The sequence below is a fragment of the Ziziphus jujuba genome, chromosome 2, assembly GCF_031755915.1.
Source record: "Ziziphus jujuba cultivar Dongzao chromosome 2, ASM3175591v1".
NCBI lineage: Eukaryota > Viridiplantae > Streptophyta > Magnoliopsida > Rosales > Rhamnaceae > Ziziphus > Ziziphus jujuba.
In genome coordinates this window covers 2,341,631-2,364,421 of record NC_083380.1, presented here as the reverse complement: position 1 = coordinate 2,364,421, position 22,791 = coordinate 2,341,631, and the positions used below count along the sequence as shown (strand labels likewise).

Genomic DNA, 22,791 nt, shown 5'->3' with positions numbered 1-22,791 from the left:
TTAGATGTCATGCATATTGAGAAAAATGTTTGTGAGAGCATATATGGTACATTGCTCAATATTCCTAGTAAGACGAAGGACGGAGTTAATGCTCGGTTAGATTTACAAGAAATGGGTTTGCGGAAAGACTTGGCCCCTAAGCCTCAAGGAAATCGAATTTTCCTACCACCGGCCTGCTATACATTATCAAAGCATGAGAAGAAATTGTTTTGTAAGTGCTTAGCACACTTAAAGGTTCCAGATGGTTATTCTTCAAACTTTAGGAATCTTGTTTCAATGGAGGACTTAAAGATGGTAGGATTGAAATCTCATGATTGTCATACATTGATGCAACAACTCTTGCCTCTTGTAATTCATGCAATCCTTCCTAAACATGTGAGACATGCAATTGCAAGACTTTGTTTTTTCTTCAATGCAATTTGCAAGAAGTCTATCAATGTTGCTGAATTGGAAAATATTCAAAATGATCTTGTCACAACTTTGTGCCTTTTAGAGAAATTATTTCCACCATCATTTTTTGATGTAATGGTTCATCTAACTATACATTTGGTTCGAGAGGTAAGATTGTGTGGACCAATACATTTCAGGTGGATGTACCCATTTGAGAGGTACATGAAAGTATTGAAAAGTTATGTTCGAAACAAAAATCAGCCAGAAGGTTGTATTGCCGAGGGTTACATATGTGAAGAAGTGATTGAGTTTTGTAGTGAATTTTAGAGAGGATTAGATGCAGTTGGAAACCCAATTGGTAGATATCAAAAGTTAAATGATAAGGATGATGTTGGTGCCCCCATTAAAGGTGGAAAAAATCAATCAATTGATCAACAACTTTAGGAGCAAGTCCATAGATGTGTACTTTTGAATACACCAGAAGTGGAACCGTATGTCAGGTGCGTATATACATGTTAATGTATAAATTAGTTGATATTTTTAATATATATATATATATATATATATCAACATGTATAATTTAGTTGATATTTTGAATATATTAATATGCATCAATAAGTTGATATGTTGGATATTTTTATTAATTACAACAACTTTTATTTGTTTTAGTATTCATTTTGAAGTCTTGAAGTCAAGCAAAAAAAATCGAGGAAAAAAAGCAAAATGGCTTCAAGACGAACACAAACGTACATTTATGTACTGGTTACCTGATAAGGTATGGAAAGTTAAATATTCAATATATAATATCATTGTTTTAGCTTTAATTTTTCATATTTTTTTCAATTGACTAGATTGCACAGGAGCAAAGTCAACCTAATCACACAGTGTCTGAAACATTACGATAGTTAGCCCATGGTCCGCAATGGGTGGTAACGAAACATGAAGGATATGTCATTAGAGTGGTTAGATTCAACATTATAAATATGGATAATAAGAGGGTCACCCAGAATAGTGATGTCAAAGTTACTGCCAAAAGTGAGCATTTTGTTAGTGCTAAGGATAATAACCTAATTTTAGCTAAAATGGCATACTATGGGATCATAAGAGAGATTTGGGACGTCGATTACACTATGTTTCGAATTCCAGTGTTCAAGTGTGATTGGGTTGACAGCAGTGGTGTGAAAGTTGATGAGATGGGGTTTAAATGTGTTAACTTTAGTAAAATTGGATATAAATCTGACCCATTCATCATGGCTTCACAAGTTCAACAAATATTTTATGTTGAAGATCAACTTGATTCGAGATGGTCTGTTGTTTTAACTCCACCACGACATTGTACTTTTGTTGAAGAAGAATTGGTTGAAGAAGATGTTCTTGGCGATACTACAATGGCTCACAATCCATTTGCCATACAATTGCCAAGTGTTGATGAAAATGATCATGAGGATGAATGTGAGAGTGGCTATGTTCGTAATGACTGTGAGGGGATATGGATAAACAATATCTTCTAAATAAATTGGTATGTATATTTATTAACTTATGTTTTAAGTAATATTTATTTATTAATTATTTGTTTTTTTCTTATGTGTTTTCCACTTTAATTAGGAGAAATGTGCCACGCCAAAACTTAAGAAGGTAAATATTCATTAAATTTTCATTTGCCAAATTACAAATTAATTTATTAATGATTAAGTTTTTATTAATTTATTTTGCGTCAATGTTAACAAATTTTTTTATTTTTCCATATGCAGTATAAGGGCGTAATATCGTCAACACGAGGACATCAACTTCCATCTCAATGAGTATGCATATGTAAAAATATGTCAATTAGATGATATTTAATTATATTGATTATTGTTTTGTTATGAACAAGTATTAATTTTAAATTTTTATATTCTAATTATTTTGGACGAAGCTAGTTTGGGTTTTTTGGTATTATAATTAATTTTATATTTTAATAAATTTTTAAAAATTAAAAAATATAAATCTAAAAAAATATAAAAGAAATGGCGGTTCATTAAGATAACTAAAAGTCACCTAAATATATAACGACATATAATAAGATCAATTTAGCGACTCATAAATTTCACGACTCTACACAAAATGTCGCTTAAAGTATTTTTCCAATTTTAGCGACATAAATATATTGCTGCATATGTCGCTAAATGGGTAAATGAGTCGCTAAAAATTCATAAATATGCGACTCTTATAATTTGTCGCTAAAACATGTACGGTCACTAATTTGGAGACACTAAAAAATCGTCGCTAAAAATATACGGGTTGCTAAAAAAGTGATCCACAAAATTTGTCGCTTAATGCGTCGCTAAATAGGTGACAAAAAAAGTGTCGCTAAAAATTCATGAGTCGCTAATTTGGAGACACTAAAAAATAGTCGTTAAAAATATATGGTCGCTAAAAGAGAGACTCACATAATTCGTCGCTAAATAGGCGACAAAAAAATGTGTTGCTAAAAATGAATGAGTCGCTATTCAGGAAGAATTTTTAGTGACATAAACATTTTGCGACGTATTAGAGGAGTGTCGCTAAAACTTTATAGTGACAATATTATAAAGCGTCGCTATAAGTACATTAGTGTATGCATCGCTAAAAATTAAATGTGCGTCGCGAAAAATTTTTAATAGGCGACTATTATGATACGTCGCCTATTATCTTATATATTTCGTGACAGGATATTTGGTGACTCCATCGAATGCGTCGCTGTTTATTTAGTGCGACGCAGTACTTGCATCGTGTATCAGCTCGATTCTAGTAGTGAACTTTAATTGAGGTTATAGTTGAACTCAATGTTCTTAAAATGAATTTGACTCATTCAAATGCTTATAATTTTATGGTAATCGTTTTCTAATATACAATAATCCCTCTTAACAATTATAATATTGTAAATCATTAAAATTTCAAACCAAACTTAATTTGAATTTCCTGAAATATATGCAACTTATATTTTCTCTAATATGAGTAACAATGTTATTAATGAATTAAACTGAAAAATAAAAATTAAATTGAAATAATTCTATTTGTAAAGTTTGAAAGAATTAATATGCAACCAAAAAACATTCATTCATAAAGATGCTTCTTAGTATAAACGTATATTTTTTATATATAAAGGTACTGTTGATTAATGAAGATGCACATTTCTAAATGTACCATCCAATGTGATCTGGGTTCAGCAAAAAAAAAATATGGGCAAGATCTGATATATACTTCACAAGCATGTGGCAGTAGATATCCTAGTCAGATACGTATGTATATGTGTCACTAAGCTGAATGTGTTAATTTTTTTTTTTGTTTTTTCGGTGAATAAGCTGAACATATTAATTGGATCTTAATCTTGTATACTTTACTGCTTTTTTCTGTTTGTTTTGATTAATAAAGACATATTCCTATAAATTATATGCACATAAATTTTGATCGTTAATTCCTAACTTTAACTGAATCCACTAGTTTGTTTAAAGAAATATATGAAGGGAAAACATATGAAATCATATGATTTTTTTTATTTTATATTTTATATATATATATATATATATATATATACGTGCAGTGTTTGCAATATAGCCAACCAGAACTTTAACTTGCTGACATGCAAATAAACCAAGTTAAGAGCTAACATAAATTAGGTAGAACTGTGTTTGTGCAATGTTTTTTTCTGTTCCATTTTTGTCGGTGCTTGTTTTTACATATAGAAATCCACTCTACTCCATCAGTTACTCTGTTTTTTATTTCTTTTTCGTTTTCTTTTTCTTTTCCCTTTTTGTTTTTGTTTTTCTTCTTTTGGGTTAAAAATGAAAAATCTATGCATGAATTTAAGCCAACTAACTATTTCAACATCTTTAATGCTCTAATGGTCAGATTTGATATTTCTTACCTTCCTTATTGGCTCTGCGTGCTAGTAGCGGTGACAATGATAGTTTTTTTACAGTTTAGCCCATTCTTAAAATCAAAGTTTTGTAGACACAAAAAGTAAATAAATAAAAGAAGAAAAAAAAGAGGTTGAGCAGTACTCTTTTTAAATTCATTTATACATATAAAGGATATATCTATCAAATACAATAACAGAAAAAAGATTTTCAACAAAACTAGATAGCTTGCCATCAATTCAAAGGGTCGGGGGACCATATTTATTGCTTTTGCTTTCTCTGTATAAATTGATCGAGTCAAGCTTAATTCACCCCCAAAAAAAAAAAAATTAAATAAATAATGAGTTACGGTTAAAGAAATGAAAGAGCAATCATATTCTTTTTCACCCACTTTAAGAATTAATTAAAGCTTAAAGCATCTCAGAACAACTATAAACAAGGATAAAAGATAGACGTGCACACACCTTTATATTGAATATTTGTATTACGTTTCTCTTTATTCTCTTTAAGAATTAATTAAAGCTTAAAGCATCTCAGAACAACTATAAACAAGGATAAAAGATAGACGTGCACACATCTTTATATTGAATATTTGTATTACAACAAGACACCTGCGATGGAAGATACCAGACCCCAAGATATATATGGTAGCAACCTCACGTCAATTTCTATACATATAGAATCTGAATTATATTTGTTTCGTTTTTATTCTTTTGTTATCTGTTAAAGATAAAACATCAAAGATGCAAAGGCAATACACAGAGATATATGCTCAAGATTCAAGAATGTGTTCAAGAATGATAAGACCAAAGTCTTGGGGTGCGAAAGAGATTTTATGTTTTTTCGCACCCCAAAGTCTTTGGTATTTATAAGACCAAAGTCTTGATCTATGATAAGAAAAAGTTTTAATGATCTATGTTTTCTTGTCTATACAGCCTGAACACTAGAAGTACACACACTTTTTCTACCCCCAAAACAGGTCCCAATGGCAGATTCAATCCTCTTTGGGATTGCACAGAACATCATTAAAAACATAGATTCTGAAGTTGTGCAAGAGCTTGGATCCATATGGGGGTGTAACTGGGGAGCTTTCGGAACTTAAAAAAACCATTTTAACAATCAAAGATGTACTTCTTGATGCTGAGGAGAAGAAGAACCATGACCACCGGGTCAGAATCTGGCTCAAGAGGCTTGTAGATGTAGTTTACGAGGCTGATGACTTGATGGATGATTTCTCCCCTGAAGCTTTGCAGCAACAACTGATGAATGGAAGTAATATGGGCAAGAAGGTACGCACTTTCTTCTCATCCTCAAACCAACTTGTGTTTCGTCGCACCATGGCTCATAAAATAAAAGACATCAATTATAGGCTAGCTGCGATTGGTGGTAATCGCACGGACTTCCATTTGGAGGTGCGCCATGTGGAGTCTAGAGTTGTCCTTGGAGCTAGGGAGCAAACTTACATACCTGAAGAAGAAGTTATTGGGAGGGAGAGTGCTAGAGAGGCCATCCTAGACCTTTTGTTAGATCCCAAAGTTGAAAAGGATGTGTCAGTTTTGCCAATAGTGGGTTTGGGAGGTATAGGGAAAACCACACTTGCTCAAATCGTGTATAACCATAAGAAGGTTCAAACAAATTTTGATTTAAAAATTTGGGTGTGTGTCTCTGACAGTTTTGATGTGAAATCTCTTGTTGAGAAAATTATTAAATCAGCAACTAATCATTGTGAAGAGAACCAAGAGATGGGTCAACTGCTAAGGAAACTTCAAATGGAGATAAATGGAAAGCGTTATTTCCTTGTACTTGATGACGTATGGAATGAGGATAAACAAAAATGGATAGAATTGGAAAGCTTGTTGTCAAGTGGTGCGAAAGGGAGTAGAATAATCATAACCACCCGTAGTCTAAGAGTTGGTAAGATTACTACTAGCACAATGGAACCATATATGTTAAGGCCTTTGGATAAAGTTAACTCATGGTCTTTGTTTAAAAATGTGGCTTTTAAGCTTGGGCACGAGCCAAACAACCCCAACACGAAGAAAGCTGCAATGGAAATTGTCGATAGGTGCGCAGGTATTCCTCTTGCCATTAGGACAATTGGAAAAATGTTGTATTTCAAAAATCCAGAAGCTGAGTGGTCCTCTTTTCTTGAAATGGATTTCTCAAAGATGCATCCAAGTGAGAATGATATTTTACCAGCACTCAAACTCAGTTACGATAACCTCCCATCAAATTTGAAACATTGTTTTGCCTATTGTAGTCTATTTTTAAAAGATCATGATATTGTTGTTGAAGACTTGATAAAACTTTGGATGGCACAAGGATTTATTGAGTCATCACCTTCAAGTCAATCTTTGGAGGAGGTGGGTTATTGGTATTTTGATGAATTACTTAGTTACTCATTCTTTCAAGAAGTAAAAACAAATAATAGGACAAAAAAAGTAGAATGCAAAATGCATGACCTCATGCATGACCTTGCAACATATGTAGCAGGAACCGAGTGTGCTACATGGGATTTTGATAGAGAAAATATCGATGGAAGAATTCGGCATGTATCTTTCGCTTCTGATTTAGTTTCATCAGGTCGGTTTCCAACTTTTTTGAGCAAGGAAAATAGGATTCGGACAATTCTTTTTCCTCAACCATCTTGGCGTTCAAATATGTTAAGTTGGGATGCAATTGTTTAGGTCTTCATAACTCTGGGCTTAAGACAGTGCCAAATTCCATTGGGAAGTTGAAGCATTTAAGGTATCTTGATCTTTCTGCGAATGGGGATATCAAGTCACTACCAAATTCAATTACCGACCTGCAGTAGTTGCAAACGATGAAACTCTCATTTTGCTATAGTTTTCAAGAATTTCCAAGAGATTTTAATAAATTAGTGAATCTCAGACATTTGGAGAATGAGGGATGTGATAGCTTGACTCATATGCCAAGTGGGCTAGGAAAATTAACCAACCTTCGCACTTTAAACAATTTTGTATTGAAGAAGCGGCTTAATGGTCAGTTTTCCGGTGGGCTAAAAGAATTAATGAAACTGACCAACTTGAGAGGACAGTTGAGCATAAGAAACTTGAGACATGGAGACGATGCGAGCACAGAATATGAGGCTGCAAAATTGAATGAAAAACAAAATCTGCATCACTTAAACTTATATTGGTCAAATAGAAGCAGTGATGATGATATTGATGCACGGGAGGTAGATGATTATGAAATTTCGTTGGAAAGCCTGCAACCACACCCAGATCTTGAAGCATTGTCTTTGTTTGATTATTGGGGTGTTAGACTTCCAGACTGGCTTCCCAGCCTTACAAAACTTGACACATTGTGCTTGAGAAAATGCCACAAAATCCAAGATTTAATGCCACTGACTCAACTCCCTTTTCTTAAATCATTGGTGTTGTTTAAGATGTATTCTTTGCAGTATATTTCAAATGATAAAGTAGATTCACCAACACCGCTACTGTCAACGTTACAAAGCCTTGAGCTTCGAGACTTGCCCATTATAAAGGGATGGTGGAAGGACGTTGGTGAAGAAGAAGAAGAAGAAGATATACCTCCATTCGAATGTCTTTCTGAATTAACTATTAGGGATTGCCCCCAATTGACTTCCAATATGCCACTTTATGCCACTTTACCCCTATCTTCAAGAACTTGCATTGACTGATAATTATAGGTTGAAGACTTTCCAACGAACGCAACAGATGAAGATGATGGATCCTTTCTCTCCTTTCTCACAGTTGACTACTCTCAAAGTTGAAAGGATGGAGAATCTACAATCGCTGTCAGAGGTGTTAACGAGCCTCATTTCTCTCAAGTATCTTTCGGTTGGGGAGTGTCCAAAATTAAAGTTCTTTTGTGATGGTATTCAACATCTCACCTGTCTTCAAGAACTACAGATTCGCAATTGCCAAGAGCTGGTTGACATATATGATGACGGTGAAGGGAATATGTGGCAAGCTCTTAAAAGCCTTCGTATTCTAGAGTTTAGTGGTCTTCCAAGACTGGAAACTCTCCCTGACGGGCTTCAACAACTTACCTCCCTCGAGAAGCTTAGTTTGTGTAGGTGTAAGAGTTTGGTGGACATTCCACAATGGATCCACAACCTCAAGTCACTTCAAGAGCTTCACATCTGGGGGTCCGACAAATTGACATCACTACCTAAAGAAGGAATGCGTCAGCTCACCTCTTTGCATACACTTACAATTGGTGATTGCCTCTTCTACAGCTGTGATGAGGATTTTTATCGGCTAGATCTTCAAAGCCTTCGTATTCTCGAGTTTACTAATCTTCCACGGCTAGAAGCTCTCCCTGCCTTCCTACTACAACTTACCTCCCTCCAAGAGCTTAGATTGCATTACTGTAACAGTTTTGTGGGTATTCCAGAACGGATATTCGACAACTTTCGATCGCTACTTCAAAAGCTTGACATTTGGGATTCCCACAAATTCACATCACTACCAGTTGAAGTCATGCACCAGCTCACCTCTTTGCAACATCTTTCTATTAGAGATTGTCCTAACTACGACGGTGGTGATGGGAATGAGTGGCAGGCTCTTCAAAGCCTTCGATTTCTCCACTTTGAAGATCTTCCCCAACTGGAAACTCTCCCTGCCGGCCTACAACGAGTTATCTCCCTCAACAAGCTTACATTGGATTGTTGCAAGAGTTTGGTGGGTATTCCAGGATGGATCGGTAACCTCAAATTACTTCAAGATCTTACCATTTCTGGGTGCTCCAACAGTTTGACATCCCTACCTGAAGGAATGCGTCAGCTCACCTCTTTGCAAGAACTTTATATCAGTCATTGTCTTTTCTACAAGGGAGATGGGAATATGTGGCAAGGTCTTAAAAGCTTTCGCATTCTCTGGTTTAGTGATCTTCCACAGCTGGAAACTCTCTCTAAGGGGCTACAACAACTTACTTCCCTCGAGGAACTTAGATTGTATAACTGTAACAGTTTGGTGGGTATTCCAGAATGGATAGGCAACCTCAAATCACTTCGAACGCTTACTATTTGGGGGTGCAGCAATTTGACATCACTACCTGAAGGAATGCGTCAACTCACCTCTTTGCAGACGCTTTCTATCAGGGATTGCCCTGTCTTAAAGCAAAGATGTGAAAGGGAAACGGGAGGCGAGGATTGGCATAAGGTTTCTCATATCCCACGCTTGTATTTGTTTGGTGCACAACTACAACCATCCACTTCTTCTTCAGGTACGTAAATATAATTTTCAAGTTACTCCATCATCATGCTTGCGTATCTTCTTTTTTCAAACTTAATTATAAGGATTTGTGCCTGTCTTTTCTTCTTTTTTCACTTCCGTTTTCAGCAGCTCGTGGCAAGATATTTAAGACTGTCAGGAGATTGCAATTGTGCAATAAATGAGAATTCTCACATCCCCAAGCCTTGTACTACTCTTTTCGTTGTTTCAAAACCATTCACTTCTTCAGGTAACCGAAAAAAATAAAATAAAATAATCATTTATCAAGCATGGTTCTTTTTTCCATCTTTCGTCAATATCATTTTCTTCTTTTCTCTTTTTGACACTTTTAAGGACATATTTATATATAAATATGTTTTTGTTGGGAATTAGATATATTTAAGAGTTTCGGGGCTGCTGCAACTGTGCAATTAATGAATGTCTATTGGTGAAGGTGATGATGAAATGGTAGCCATCACTTTTTTTCCCTTTCTTTTATTTTTTTTACTGCTCTAGTCAGGAAAATACTATAAACTAAAAAGTTAATTATAAATTGCTTGATTACTTCCTTTATTAACAACTCTCCCAGTGATTATTGCTGTCCTCTTTCGTTGTCAAAAATTTCAAGAACAATATTTTTAAACTTTGTTATATATTGCAGATCCCAAACAGAGCATGACCAAATTCCAGCTGTAATAGAGAATTAATGATTGGATCTTATTCAAAAATATGTGTTATGCAAATTCGCAACACATTCAAGCATTGTAAAGGTAAGGATTGTTAGTAAATTAATAAACCTATATATATATATATATATATATCAATGTATATTAAATATTACAAACAATATATAAATAATTATAGTGAGATAAAGAAGAACTTACATGTATTGTGTTTGTATTATAATTCCAAATAAAATTGATCTTTATATAAGGATCGAGGCAAGAGTTGAACTCTCTTTCCTTAAGACAATATTCGCTCTCCTATGGTGCTCACAGTTTACAGCAATTGCCTACTATGATACAATGATCTCTTCTCTGAATAGTAGCACTCTAAATTCAAAGAACCACGAACCAAACAAAATTTTAATTCTCTCTACTCACATGTTATTAATTATTTTTCCAGTATGTTTAACAACAATAGTACCATATGGTATTTGTAGATTTTAGAAGGATATTAAAAAGGGACATAATGATTCAAACAGACACATTGTTTTAAGAAAAGACGTAATATTTGAAGAGAAGATACACTGTTTCAAGAAAAGACACATTTATTGGGAAAAGACACAATGATTGGAATATAAACAGATACATGGAAATATTACAACTATTAATGATGAAACAGTGTAAGTTGTAACCTTCTACCAAAAGTCATGATGTTTCATAAATAATTTTTAATTATTATAAATATCGAACATTCCCCCATATGAATAAAAATTGACACATTTAGAGAGAATTCACTCGGAAAGAAATTGCTTCAGAAAAGATAGCTTTTGGCTTTGAATCTTCCTTAGTGACAAACTATCGGATTTACAAGCTAATAAGTGAACATGATGTCTTGAACTTTTAACCATTGTTGTAAACCAAGACAATAGAATTCACACAATCACTCTCCTAAGCATTGTTGGTTCTTTCGGTTGTGTTCATTTTGGTCCTAAACATTCCTGATTTTTCATGAATGCTCTAGAGAACTCAAGCCTATAAAAATTCTCATAGAAGCGGCCCTTTTACACTCACATAGGTAACTTCCTATTAAGAATTTCCTGTAAAAACCCCATTTGAATTTCCAAAGTATAGGAGTCATTGAAAGCAATGCTTATCCTAACACACATTACAGGCAACACTAATTATCATAGAAATGGGTAGAGATATATAACTCTTAGTGTTCTTGTAGAGTCAGTCAAGATTCGATTGTCCCTTTGAACCTAGATCTTAGGATCTCTAGTCAACTAGGTAGGGTTGCCATCAAGACAACTCTAAATTAATGGCTTTAATCCCATTCCCCTCGATGAATAGTAAATTTGCTCCCTTGTTAAACTTTTAGTAAGCTGATCCGCAAGATTATCTTTAGATTTCACATAATCTATAGATATTATTCCATTTGAGAGCAATTGTTTTATAGTATTATGTCTTCGACGTATATGTCGAGATTTACGATTATAATTTTGGCTTTGTACCCTTCCAATAGCAGATTGACTATCGCAATGTATGCAAATAGTAGGTAGAAGTTTTGACCATCTTGGAATATCCTCTAAAAAATGTCGAAGTCATTCTGCTTCTTCTCCGGCTTTATCTAAAGCAATAAACTCAGATTTCATTGTGGACCTTACAATAAAAGTTTGCTTGGAAGATTTCCAAGATATTGCTCCACCTCCAAGCAAAAAAATATATCCACTAGTGGATCTTGAATCATTTGAGTTAGATATCTGATTAGCATCACTGTATCCCTTAAGTAAAGCAGGATATCTTGTATAATATAATCCATAATCCATGGTATGTCTTAGATATCTAAATTAATGGTTTTAATCTCATTCCCCTCGATGAATAGTAAAGTTGCTCCCTTGTTAAACTTTTAGTAAGCGGATCCGCAAGATTATCTTTAGATTTCACATAATCTATAGATATTATTCCATTTGAGAGCAATTGTTTTACAATATTATGTCTTCGACGTATATGTCGAGATTTACCATTATAATTTTGGCTTTGTACCCTTCCAATAGCAGATTGACTATCGCAATGTATGCAAATAGTAGGTAGAGGTTTTGACCATCTTGGAATATCCTCTAAAAAATGTCGAAGTCATTCTGCTTCTTCTCCGGCTTTATCTAAAGCAATAAATTCAGATTTCATTGTGGACCTTACAATACAAGTTTGCTTGGAAGATTTCCAAGATATTGCTCCACCTCCAAGCATAAAAATATATCCACTAGTGGATCTTGAATCATTTGAGTCAAATATCTTATTAGCATCACTGTATCCCTCAAGTATAGTAGGATATCTTGTATAATGTAATCCATAATCCATGGTATGTCTTAGATATCTAAGAACTCTAATTATTGCCGTCCAATGATCTTTACTTGGATTACTTGTGTACCTACTCAATTTGCTAACTGAGTAAGCTATATCTGGTGTTGTACAACTCATAACATATATTCGACTACCAATGATTTGAGAATATTCTAATTGTGATACACCATTCCCATGATTTTTATATAATGGGAAGTTTGGGTCTATTGGTGTTTTTGAAATACGGTCACTGTCTGTCTTACATATTAAGTAACTTTTCACTATAGTGCTTTCGAGACAGAACAAAACCATCTTATGTTCTAGAAATTTTAATTCCTAGAATAACATATGCGATACCCAAATCTTTCATCTCAAATTTACTAATCAAAATTTTCTTAATAGCTTGAATTATTTCTTTAGTGCTACCAATGATGAGCATATCATCTACATAAAGACATACAATGACATAACCATATTTAGTATCTTTCTCAAAAATACATTTATCACATTCATTTATTTTAAACCCGTTTGACTTCATTATATTATCAAACTTTTGATACCATTGTTTTGGAGCTTGTTTTAAACTATACAATGATTTTACAAGTTTACAAACTTTATTTTCATTTCCAGGAGCTACCAATCCTTTAGGTTGTTCCATATAAATCTTTTCATCTAATTCACCATTTAAAAATGCCATTTTTACATCCATTTGATGTATTTCTAAATTCTTTAATGCGGCAATAGCAATTAACATTCGAATAGATGTAATTCTTGTAACTGGTGAATATGTATCAAAATAATATACACCTCCTTTTTGTTTGGAGCCTTTTGCCACTACTTGCAATCTAAAGGTTTACTTCCTGGTGGAAGCTCTACTAATTCCCATGTATGGTTTTGCTTGATGGACTCAATTTCACTATTAATTGCTTCTTTCCAATAAGGAGCTTCTAGTGTAGACATAGCTTCTCTAAAATTTTTTGGTTCAGTTTCTAACATGTAAGTTAAAAATTCCGAACCAAAAGATTTTGAAATTTTCATTCTTTTACTACATCTTGGCTCACTGTCCATTTCTTCTTATTTTTATTCTCATCATAAGTTCTTTTTGAAGAACTTGGATCACGTGCCATTTTACAAGGAAATACATCTTCATAAAAATATGCATTTCTAGATTCAATAATTGTATTAACATGCATGTCAGAAATTTCAGATTTATACACAAGAAACCTATAAGCATTACTATTAATTGCATATCCAATGAATATACAATCAACAGTTTTAAGTCCTATTTTAATTCTCTTAGGATCAGGTATTATTACTTTAGCAAGACACCCCCACACTTTCAAGTATTTATAGGAAAACTTTCTTACTCATAAGGCGTCAAATTAGATTTCTTATGAGGTATTTTATTAAGAAGTAAATTTGCAGAAAGCAATGCTTCCCCCCACATATTTTGAGGTAAATCAGAACTTATTAACATGGCATTCATCATCTCTTTTAAAGTTCTATTTTTGCGTTCTGCAACACCATTAGATTGGGATGAATATGGAGCAGTGGTTTGTTGAATAATTCCATGTTCAGAACAAAATAAATTAAAAGGAGTATCATATTCACCACCTCTATCGCTTCTTAACACCTTAATTTTTTTACTAAGTTGATTTTCAACTCCATTTTTATAAAGTTTAAATGCTTCCAAAGCCTCATCTTTGGATCTTAATAAGTACACATAACAATAACGTGTACAATCATCAATAAATGTGATAAAATATTTTCTACCACCTCTTGTTTGTACAAATTTTAAATCACATATATCAGTATGAATTAAATCTAAAGATTGAGTATTTCTATCAATAGTATGAAAAGGTGTCTTTGTTAATTTAGATTCAAGACACGTTTCACATTTATAATCTAAATCAATATCAAAATTTGGTATTAAATTTAAATTAATTAATCTTTTCATGGTAATATAACTAAGATGTCCTAATCTACCATGCCAAATATTAGAAAACTCAATCAAATAAGTAGGATTATTAATATTGTTATTAATAGTAGGCATCATAGTCATTACATTAAGTTTAAAGAGCCTATCGCTCAAATAACCTTTACCCACATACATATCCCCTTTCGAAAGTACAAATTTATTAGACTCAAAGACCAACTTAAAACCATTTTTACTAAGTAATGATCCAGACACAAGATTTTTGCGAATACCAGGAACATGTAACACATTTGTGAGGGTAACTTCTTTTCCGGATGTCATCTTAAGTATAACCTTTCCTTTTCCTTCAACTTTAGAGGTAGAAGAATTTTCCATGAATAGTTATTTCTTCTCATGATTTGGATTTTGATAAGTGGTGAATATATTTTTGTCAGAACATATATGGCGAGTAGCCCCAGTGTCCAACCACCATGACCTTGGATTCCCTACCAAGTTTGCTTCAGAAACAACAGCAGATAAATTCATCTCATTAACATCATTGGAAAGATTTTCAATTTCAGTGACATTGGCATGAAATGTCTTTCTCTTTTTGTTTTCTTGAGCTTTACGGTTGCGACAATCTTTAGCACAATGCCCCGGCTTGTCACATACAAAACATTTGCCATTGAACCTTTTAGATCCACCACCATTAGACCCTCCATTGGAACTTTGATTTTCAAATTTCCTTTTCTTGTTCTTGTTGGTCTTATGTCTTTGTTCCACTACATTTGCCTTGCTCTCCATCGGATTTCTATTTTTATTTTCAGAAAATCGATTATCTTCTTCTATTCTCAATCTCACAATTAAATCCTCAAGCCCCATCTCTTTACGTTTATGTTTTAAATAATTTTTGAAATCCTTCCAAGATGGTGGCAATTTTTCAATCACCACAGCCACTTAGAAAGACTCACTAATTTCCATTTTTTCAGCATGTATTTCATAAAAAATGAGTTGGAGCTTGACACGAACCTAGGACGACCTGCTCCTAAACCCGTATTATATTAGCCCGGATCTTAATTAAGTTCAAGTTCTAATGGAATGGACCTGAACCCCTAACCAACCTGTGGTTAGAAACCTTGGTATAATGTAGACGCCACAATAGGGGATGGAAAACCTATTGATAAGTCAAGCTAAAATAACCAATTCTCTAATGGTGTTTTAGGTGTTCTCAAAGAACAAAGAGATAATTAATCTCACAAGTATTTTCTTAATCAAATCAAAGTTGTATTGTTATTGATCACTAAGCCTTTAAATAGGCTACAAAGCCACGAAATAAAACCCTAGAAGATAAAGAAAACCAGCCACCACACATAAAGAAACCTAGTTGGCTGAAACTATACTTCCTTTCCTAATCTAAGTTTGATAATTAACTCCTTTATATTAAATTAGGAATTAATTAATTTACAATGGAAAGAATAAAATAAAAACCTTCCTAAATTTATTTTTCCAGAAAATAAATAAATAAAAGCCAAAAAGTAATGGTAGTTTCCTAAAACAAAAAGTAAAAACAAATTAGGAAACTAAAAATGCTAGCCTTTTTGATCAAGTTGACTTTGATCAATCTTTGACCTCTTTGAGCTTCAAATCAGCTTCTAGATGATTTGTAGGATGCCAAATAAGCTGAATATGAAGTCCCACACGTTGCCCATGCTTGGAAAAATAAGAAAAGGCTAATACAGTAAAATACAGTAAAGCCAGCAAGCAATACAGCAAATTCGGCCAAATTGTTGATGCTGTCCGTACAAGCCCTTTTTGATTGCATTTGAGGCTGCTTTAACTTGATTCCATGACCTCTTAGGCATATGTATTGAACCCATAAAGCATTGGAACCATTTCATGCTTCCCGGACTCCAAAAATGTACCAAAACCGTCACCTAGGTCCGTATCGGCTTCCACCACTTGGATGCTTTGAATAGGCTTTGTATCTTCAAGTATGGACAAGCTCTGTTGAGATTGATTACCCTCTGTATAAATACTCCCAGGTTGCCCTTAATTCTCTTAATTTGAGCTCTTGTGATTGGCCTAGTCTTCATCCGTGTCGAGTCAGCACCCCAGCGGGTTATCGGTGGAGCAGGCTCGGGCGGAATCACATTAGAGCTCTTGGACTTGATTTATGACACTCTTTGAATCAATCATTTGAAAATCCAAAAATTTACCAACAACGAATTTCTTCGTGCCGGCATCTTCCCCTTTATATTTTTTTCTCCAAAGATTGCCATAAATCTTTTGCAGTTTTAACACTACTATATACATTATACAGTGTGTCACTAAAACCATTGAGAATATAAATTACATAGAAAATCCGAATGGTGCCATGCATTCACCGCTGCTACCGTTTGAGTATTAGTCTCATTTTCATTAAGAACGGGAGCAACCTCAGTGAGAAATTTGGCTAGGTTCAAAGTAATAAGATAAAATAACATTTTTTGTTGCCATTTTTTAAAATCAGAACCACCAAATTTTTCTGGTTTTTCAGCATGACTCAAAGATGTAGACAAAGTAGTAAGAGGTAAAGATGCACTAGATGCCATTTCTATGAAAAGAAAATATAGTACCAAATAATTACTAATTAAGCAAGAAATAAACTAAAAGATAAAATTAAAATATGCAACAATGTATGTACAAAATAAGTATTTGCAAATATAAATATTTAACTTTCACTGTAATACTTAAAAATAAACTTTATATATAAATACTTGATAAAATATGTGAATATATATATATATATATATGTATAATATAACAAACAGAGAACACATAAATATATATATATATATATCTATTAGATGTATATAAACACAGAACACGTAACTAAACACAGGCATTGCACGCAAGTATAAATTAAATGAATATTAAATATAATATATGTTTAATATATCTATTTGTCAGGACCCGTCCAGAATTCCTTCCCCGGAACCCTAGACAAGCCCTGATCCCAGGGAAATACCACCGAATCTTCCAACGGAAAATCCGGCAGCACCTCCCCTAAAGGTAGGACTAACCAAAAAAAAAATTACCTGCACTAAAAACACACTTCTAAAAACATCCCCTTATTCCTCCCACAATACTACAATTTGATTCCACAAATTACAGCACTCCAAATAACAACAGCAGCAACCCAGTGCATAAATAACAACTACACGTCCAATACAGTATACAGAGCATTAAACAGATAAATGTGGAATTTATACAATGACAGATAAGAAGCAATACAAGTTCGAGAGGAAAAAGGGAAGAAAAACTTCTTGAATCTTCGGCAACGAACTGAGACGTTGGGCTCGCCCCGGACAATTAACGTCTCCAACCTGGACCTAGGGGAACGGAATTTAAGAGTGTGAGATGCTAATCATCTCAGTGAGTGACCCTAACTACTGAACACCTTTAATATTAATAATATACCAAATACAAGGATTTAATTAATCAATACCGAACAATTAAATAAATAAACATTGAAGTAACAATTTCTCTCAAAACCCTCACTATTCACTCCGTTGGAAATGTTCCCCTTTTAAAACATTTTCACAAAAACCCGATATACGTACTCCCCGAAAACCAAGGGATTAAACCATTGATAAGCAATAAATAAATACCCCAATATATATAATTAAAATGTAATAAATTATAATAAATAATTTTTGAACACCTTTGGGGTTTGAAACTTTATCTGAAAATTACACCTGACGCACCACACCATATACCAGTGATGCCCTCCGATACCCAGGGTCCCGAGCACCGACTGGCGGGGAGATTAAAGAGAGAAACTTGCAAACGGCACTTCGGTGTCCCGACAGTACCGCTGCTGAAACCATCATCCCGGCCAAGGGAGGGGCGGCTGTGGCCAATATCAAACTTGCCTACCCAGTCCAATGGCAACCACGGGAGAAATAATACTTGCGCACTAAACCACATAATACTTGCGCGCTACCACGTGTCCATACACCAGAACACCAATACTGTGTGAGTGCGTCTAAAATAATTATTATTAACCAACCGTACCGTTTTCCAAAATTACCGTGGGAAATATATTAAATTTTTACACTTACCATCCCACATATTTTTATTTAACCAACCGGTACGAAAACATCGATAACAAATAAAACCATACCTTTTCTCGTAATATGAGATTCAACGATTGAAATACCGCGGGCATAATTTATAAAATTTAAACCACCAACTTAAACAAATATTTTCATAAAATATTTAACCCAATTATGCCTGAAAATAATACTTAAAACCACGTACGATTATTATCGAAATATACTTTGCTCATGCATAATAAATAAATTAAATCACAATAAAACCATAACTAAATTGTACCACATGAGCATAATTTAAATACCAATTAAACATAATTAATTGCCCAAAAATGATATAAAATCCAGACACAAGCAATTACTAAAAATACTTGCTCATGTGTAATAAATATCATTTAATCACAATGAAATAATAATCGAAAATTTCTAATGATCCCAAAATTTCATTCAGCACCAATGGGTAAATATATATATAAAATAATATTTTTTTCCCGATTATATTTAAAATACGCCACATGAGCACCAATTACAGCTATCAAATTAATAGCACATAAATACAATTAATTACCCCAAAAACATTTTCAAAGGTGGGTCACTCACCTGGAGCACGCAATTAAACCATGATCCACCATGGGATCAATTCCACGACTCACCGGTGCTCCTAGAACACAATTCACACACAGTCAAATAAATTAATATTTTATTTGGATAAATAATACCCGGTACCCGGGGGGTCAAACACAAACGTTATCCAAAATTGACAAATTATATGTCTATGGAAAGCTTGTGAGATGAGGATCACATTACCGACCTCCATTGAGTTCAATTCAACCGGCGGTGGCCGGAATTTGGTCGGAAAGATTCGGCCGATTTTAATCTCTTCATATCTTGCAAATTGACGGGAGTTGAGTTAATTGGAGCTTAGAATCGGACTCAGAGGGTCCAAATTAGTGGGAAAGGACCGGTTGCACGACCGGTGGCTGCCGGAAAATGGCCGAACCAGCGACACACCGGCCGCCGGCGTTGGAGGCCGATCCCAGCGCGTCCGCTGGCCATTCGGCCGGAGATTTGGCCGCCGGTGTCGCCCAACTGCGGGCTTTCACGTCGGCCGGCGCGTGCGTGGTTCCGGTGGCCGGAAAATGTGCAGCAAGGAGAGAGAGAGAGACGGTCGGTGGGAAGGAAGAAAGAAAGAAAGGAAGAAGAAGAAGAAGAAAGGGATCGGGCCCCCCTGGCCCTTTTTTCCCACGTGGGGAAAAGAAAAGAAAAAGAAAAAGAAAAAGAAAAAGAAAATAAAATAATAAAAATAATTAAATAATTAAATAATATTAATAATAATATTATTATTTAAAATAATAATAAAATAATTTGATATTACACATGGTTGACATGTGGCTTCTCAACATGGTGACACATGGTCACCTTCATTAAGTCACACGTGGCACATCGTTACACGTTCAAAAATAATATTAAAATAATACAGTATTTGAAAAACTCTACAGGTCCATAACTTTCAAACCACTTGTCCAAATTGGACGTGCCGCTAGTCTACGAACTCGTATCGACGAGCACTTCACAACCATGCATGAGTCAAAGCTCAACCTTGCATGAATAAAAAGTCAACTCCGGCACCCCTTGGACAGTTTGGACCTCAACTTGTTTTGCTCATAACTTTCGAACCGTAGCTCCGTTTTCAACGTGCTACTAGTCTATGAACTCGTGCCAACGTGTACTTCGTAACGGTACCTCAGTCAACCTAGAATTCCAACCGGAACAAAAAGTCAACTTTTGACCCCTTCGGTCAACGGTCAACGGTCAACCTCGGTCAACGTGCAAAAATTCCGACATGGTTCGGGACGGGGTGTTACATATTAATATATAATATATATTAAATATTATTTAATACCTACAACCGGACAAAAAATATGTATATATACAAACAAGCACGCAAACAAGTGAAATAGAAATAAGAGTAGGAGTTATAATTAAACTAGAACTGTATGTGTGTTATTATATCAAGTAATAATAAATATATATATATATATCAAAGAAGTGATAAAGAAGATATTAATGTAAATATGGATAAACTTTCTTAATTTCACTAAATAATTAAACGTATATATTGTAAATGTAACAGAGATGAACAGAGTAGATAAGAGAGTGTAGTAATTAGCAAGCTTAATTTTGTTATTGATGCTACTACTCAATATATACACAATGGACATAACTATTGTGACTACTAGATGTCGTCAACCTATAACTACCAGATATATATATATATATATATAATTACATGAGATAATACACATCGTTATATGAGATAACTACGTTATCCTATCATGCCCCCTCAAGATTTGCGGTCTGATGAGAACACAAATCTTGTCCGCAAGTTGATCATGAGTTGAGACATGGGAGACCTGGATGGATCCATCCGCCACTTTTTCCCTTACAAAGTGAAAGTCAATTCGAACAGGTTTCATTTTAGAATGGAGTTTTGGATTGGCACAAACATAGGTTGCACTTAGATTATCACAATAGATGACTGGAGAAGAAACTGGCAGAACACGAAGCTCGTGAAGAAGAGTCTGTAACCAGCAAACCTCAGAGGTTGTGTGAGCAACGGCTCGGTACTCAGCTTCGGTAGATGATCTAGAAATTGATTGTTGTTTTCTAGAAGACCATGATATGGGATTGTGGCCAAGAAAAACAATGTAGCCAATGGTAGAGGTACTGTCATCGCGGTTACCAGCCCAATCGGCATCAGAAAAAGCATGCAAGATTAGTGGAGAATTTCGATGGAGTGTCAACCCATATGAGAGAGTGCCTTTGAGGTATCGAAGCAGCCATTTTACTGCCATCCAATGCAATTCAGTGGGACGATGCATGAATTGTGACAACTTATTGATAGTGAAGGCGATGTCCGGTCTGGTGAAGGTAAGATATTGAAGGCTGCCAACAACTTGTCTATACACTGTAGCAGAAGAGAATGGCTTGCTATCTTGGGCACCGAGAGAGGGAAAGAGCGACATCGGGGTGGCTACCGCATGGGAGTTGTCCATGTGAGTTCGCTGTAACAACTCAGAGAGGTATTTCTGTTGAGTTAGAAATAGACCTTTGTCGGTGTGCAGAACTTCGATGCCCGGAAAATAGTGTAGGTGCCCCAAGTCTTTCATGGAGAACCGGTTAGAGAGAGAAGTCACAAACTGGTCGAGAATATTATTGTCATTACCCATGAGAACTAGATCATCCACATAAACCAAGAGGTAAAGTAGAGTCTTTCCTTTTGCCAAAATGAATAGAGAGGAGTCTGAGTGAGAGTTGGTGAAACCATATTGAAGGAGAAAATTACGTAATTCATGAAACCAAGCCCGTGGGGCTTATTTAAGGCCATATATCGCTTTGTTCAATTGACATACATACGAAGGAGTCGTAGCACTGACAAATCCCAAAGGTTGAGACATAAATACCTATTCAGTGAGAGTGCCATGCAGGAAGGCATTGTTGACATCCATTTGTCAGACCGGCCAATTTTGAGTCAAGGCAAGGCAAAGCACCGTTCGTATGGTAGTCGGTTTGCCAACTGGGCTAAAAGTGTCTGAATAATCGATGCCCGGTCGCTGGTGAAAGCCCTTTGCAACAAGACAGGCTTTATATCGTTCTACAATTCCATCAGAGCGACGCTTGATGCGAAATATCCATTTGCACCCTACCACATTTTGGCCAGTGGAAAGAGGTACGAGGTCCCAGGTTTTATTAGCAATTAAGGCATTGTATTCGACATTCATTGCTTCACGCCACTCTGGAGAATTGAGAGCTTGATTTATTGTCGGAGGTTCAGTGGAGGAAAGGGTGAGCTTGGCTGGATAAAAATCAGAGAGCTTTTTCGGTTTGAATATATTATTGAGAGCGCGGGTCCGCATGGCATGGGTACGACGTGGATTAGAAGTGATGGGTGATATAGAAGAATGAAGATTACGTGCAGGTGAAGAACTTACCCATGGGTCCTTGTTGTGTGAACCATGTGAATGGGCCGGTGAGCTGACAGTTGGTGAGCATGATCGTGGGGAGTGGAGATCAACTCTAGAGAGAGATGGAGTTTGCGTAGATAATAAGGAAGGAGTATGGGTAACGTGACTTGGCGTGGGTAGATAAGAGTGGGTAGAGTCCAAGTTGTATGTGGAGTTATCAATAGCATCAGTAGGTGACGAGGAAAGAGATGAAGTTAGAGTTATAAAAGGAAAAATGTTTTCTATAAAGGCAACATGCCGTGAGGAATAAAAAGTGTGGGATATGGGCTCATAACATAGA

The 22,791-nt window shown here is 35.0% G+C and overlaps 2 protein-coding genes across 4 annotated transcripts; both read left to right on the top strand.

The window, feature by feature from the left end:
• Nucleotides 1–1,373: 1,373 nt before the first annotated feature.
• LOC132800541 (putative disease resistance protein RGA1) lies at nt 1,374–7,714 on the top strand. The gene is made up of 5 exons (XM_060814477.1): nt 1,374–1,436; nt 5,306–6,851; nt 6,956–7,016; nt 7,116–7,595; nt 7,693–7,714. The coding sequence occupies exons 1-5, from the start codon at nt 1,374–1,376 to the stop codon at nt 7,712–7,714; spliced, it is 2,172 nt and encodes a 723-aa protein (XP_060670460.1).
• LOC107431444 (disease resistance protein RGA2-like) lies at nt 4,941–9,793 on the top strand. Of its 3 annotated transcripts, XM_060814017.1 has the most exons (3): nt 4,941–5,557; nt 6,762–9,485; nt 9,602–9,791. In XM_060814017.1, exons 2-3 carry the CDS (start codon nt 7,895–7,897, stop codon nt 9,655–9,657), a joined length of 1,647 nt encoding a protein of 548 aa, XP_060670000.1. In that variant the 5' UTR covers nt 4,941–5,557; nt 6,762–7,894; the 3' UTR covers nt 9,658–9,791. The 3 variants fall into 3 exon arrangements, with proteins under 3 accessions (XP_060670000.1, XP_060669999.1, XP_060670001.1); XM_060814016.1 differs by having other exon boundaries at nt 4,941–9,485; nt 9,602–9,793; XM_060814018.1 differs by having other exon boundaries at nt 4,945–9,485; nt 9,605–9,788.
• Nucleotides 9,794–22,791: the final 12,998 nt, after the last annotated feature.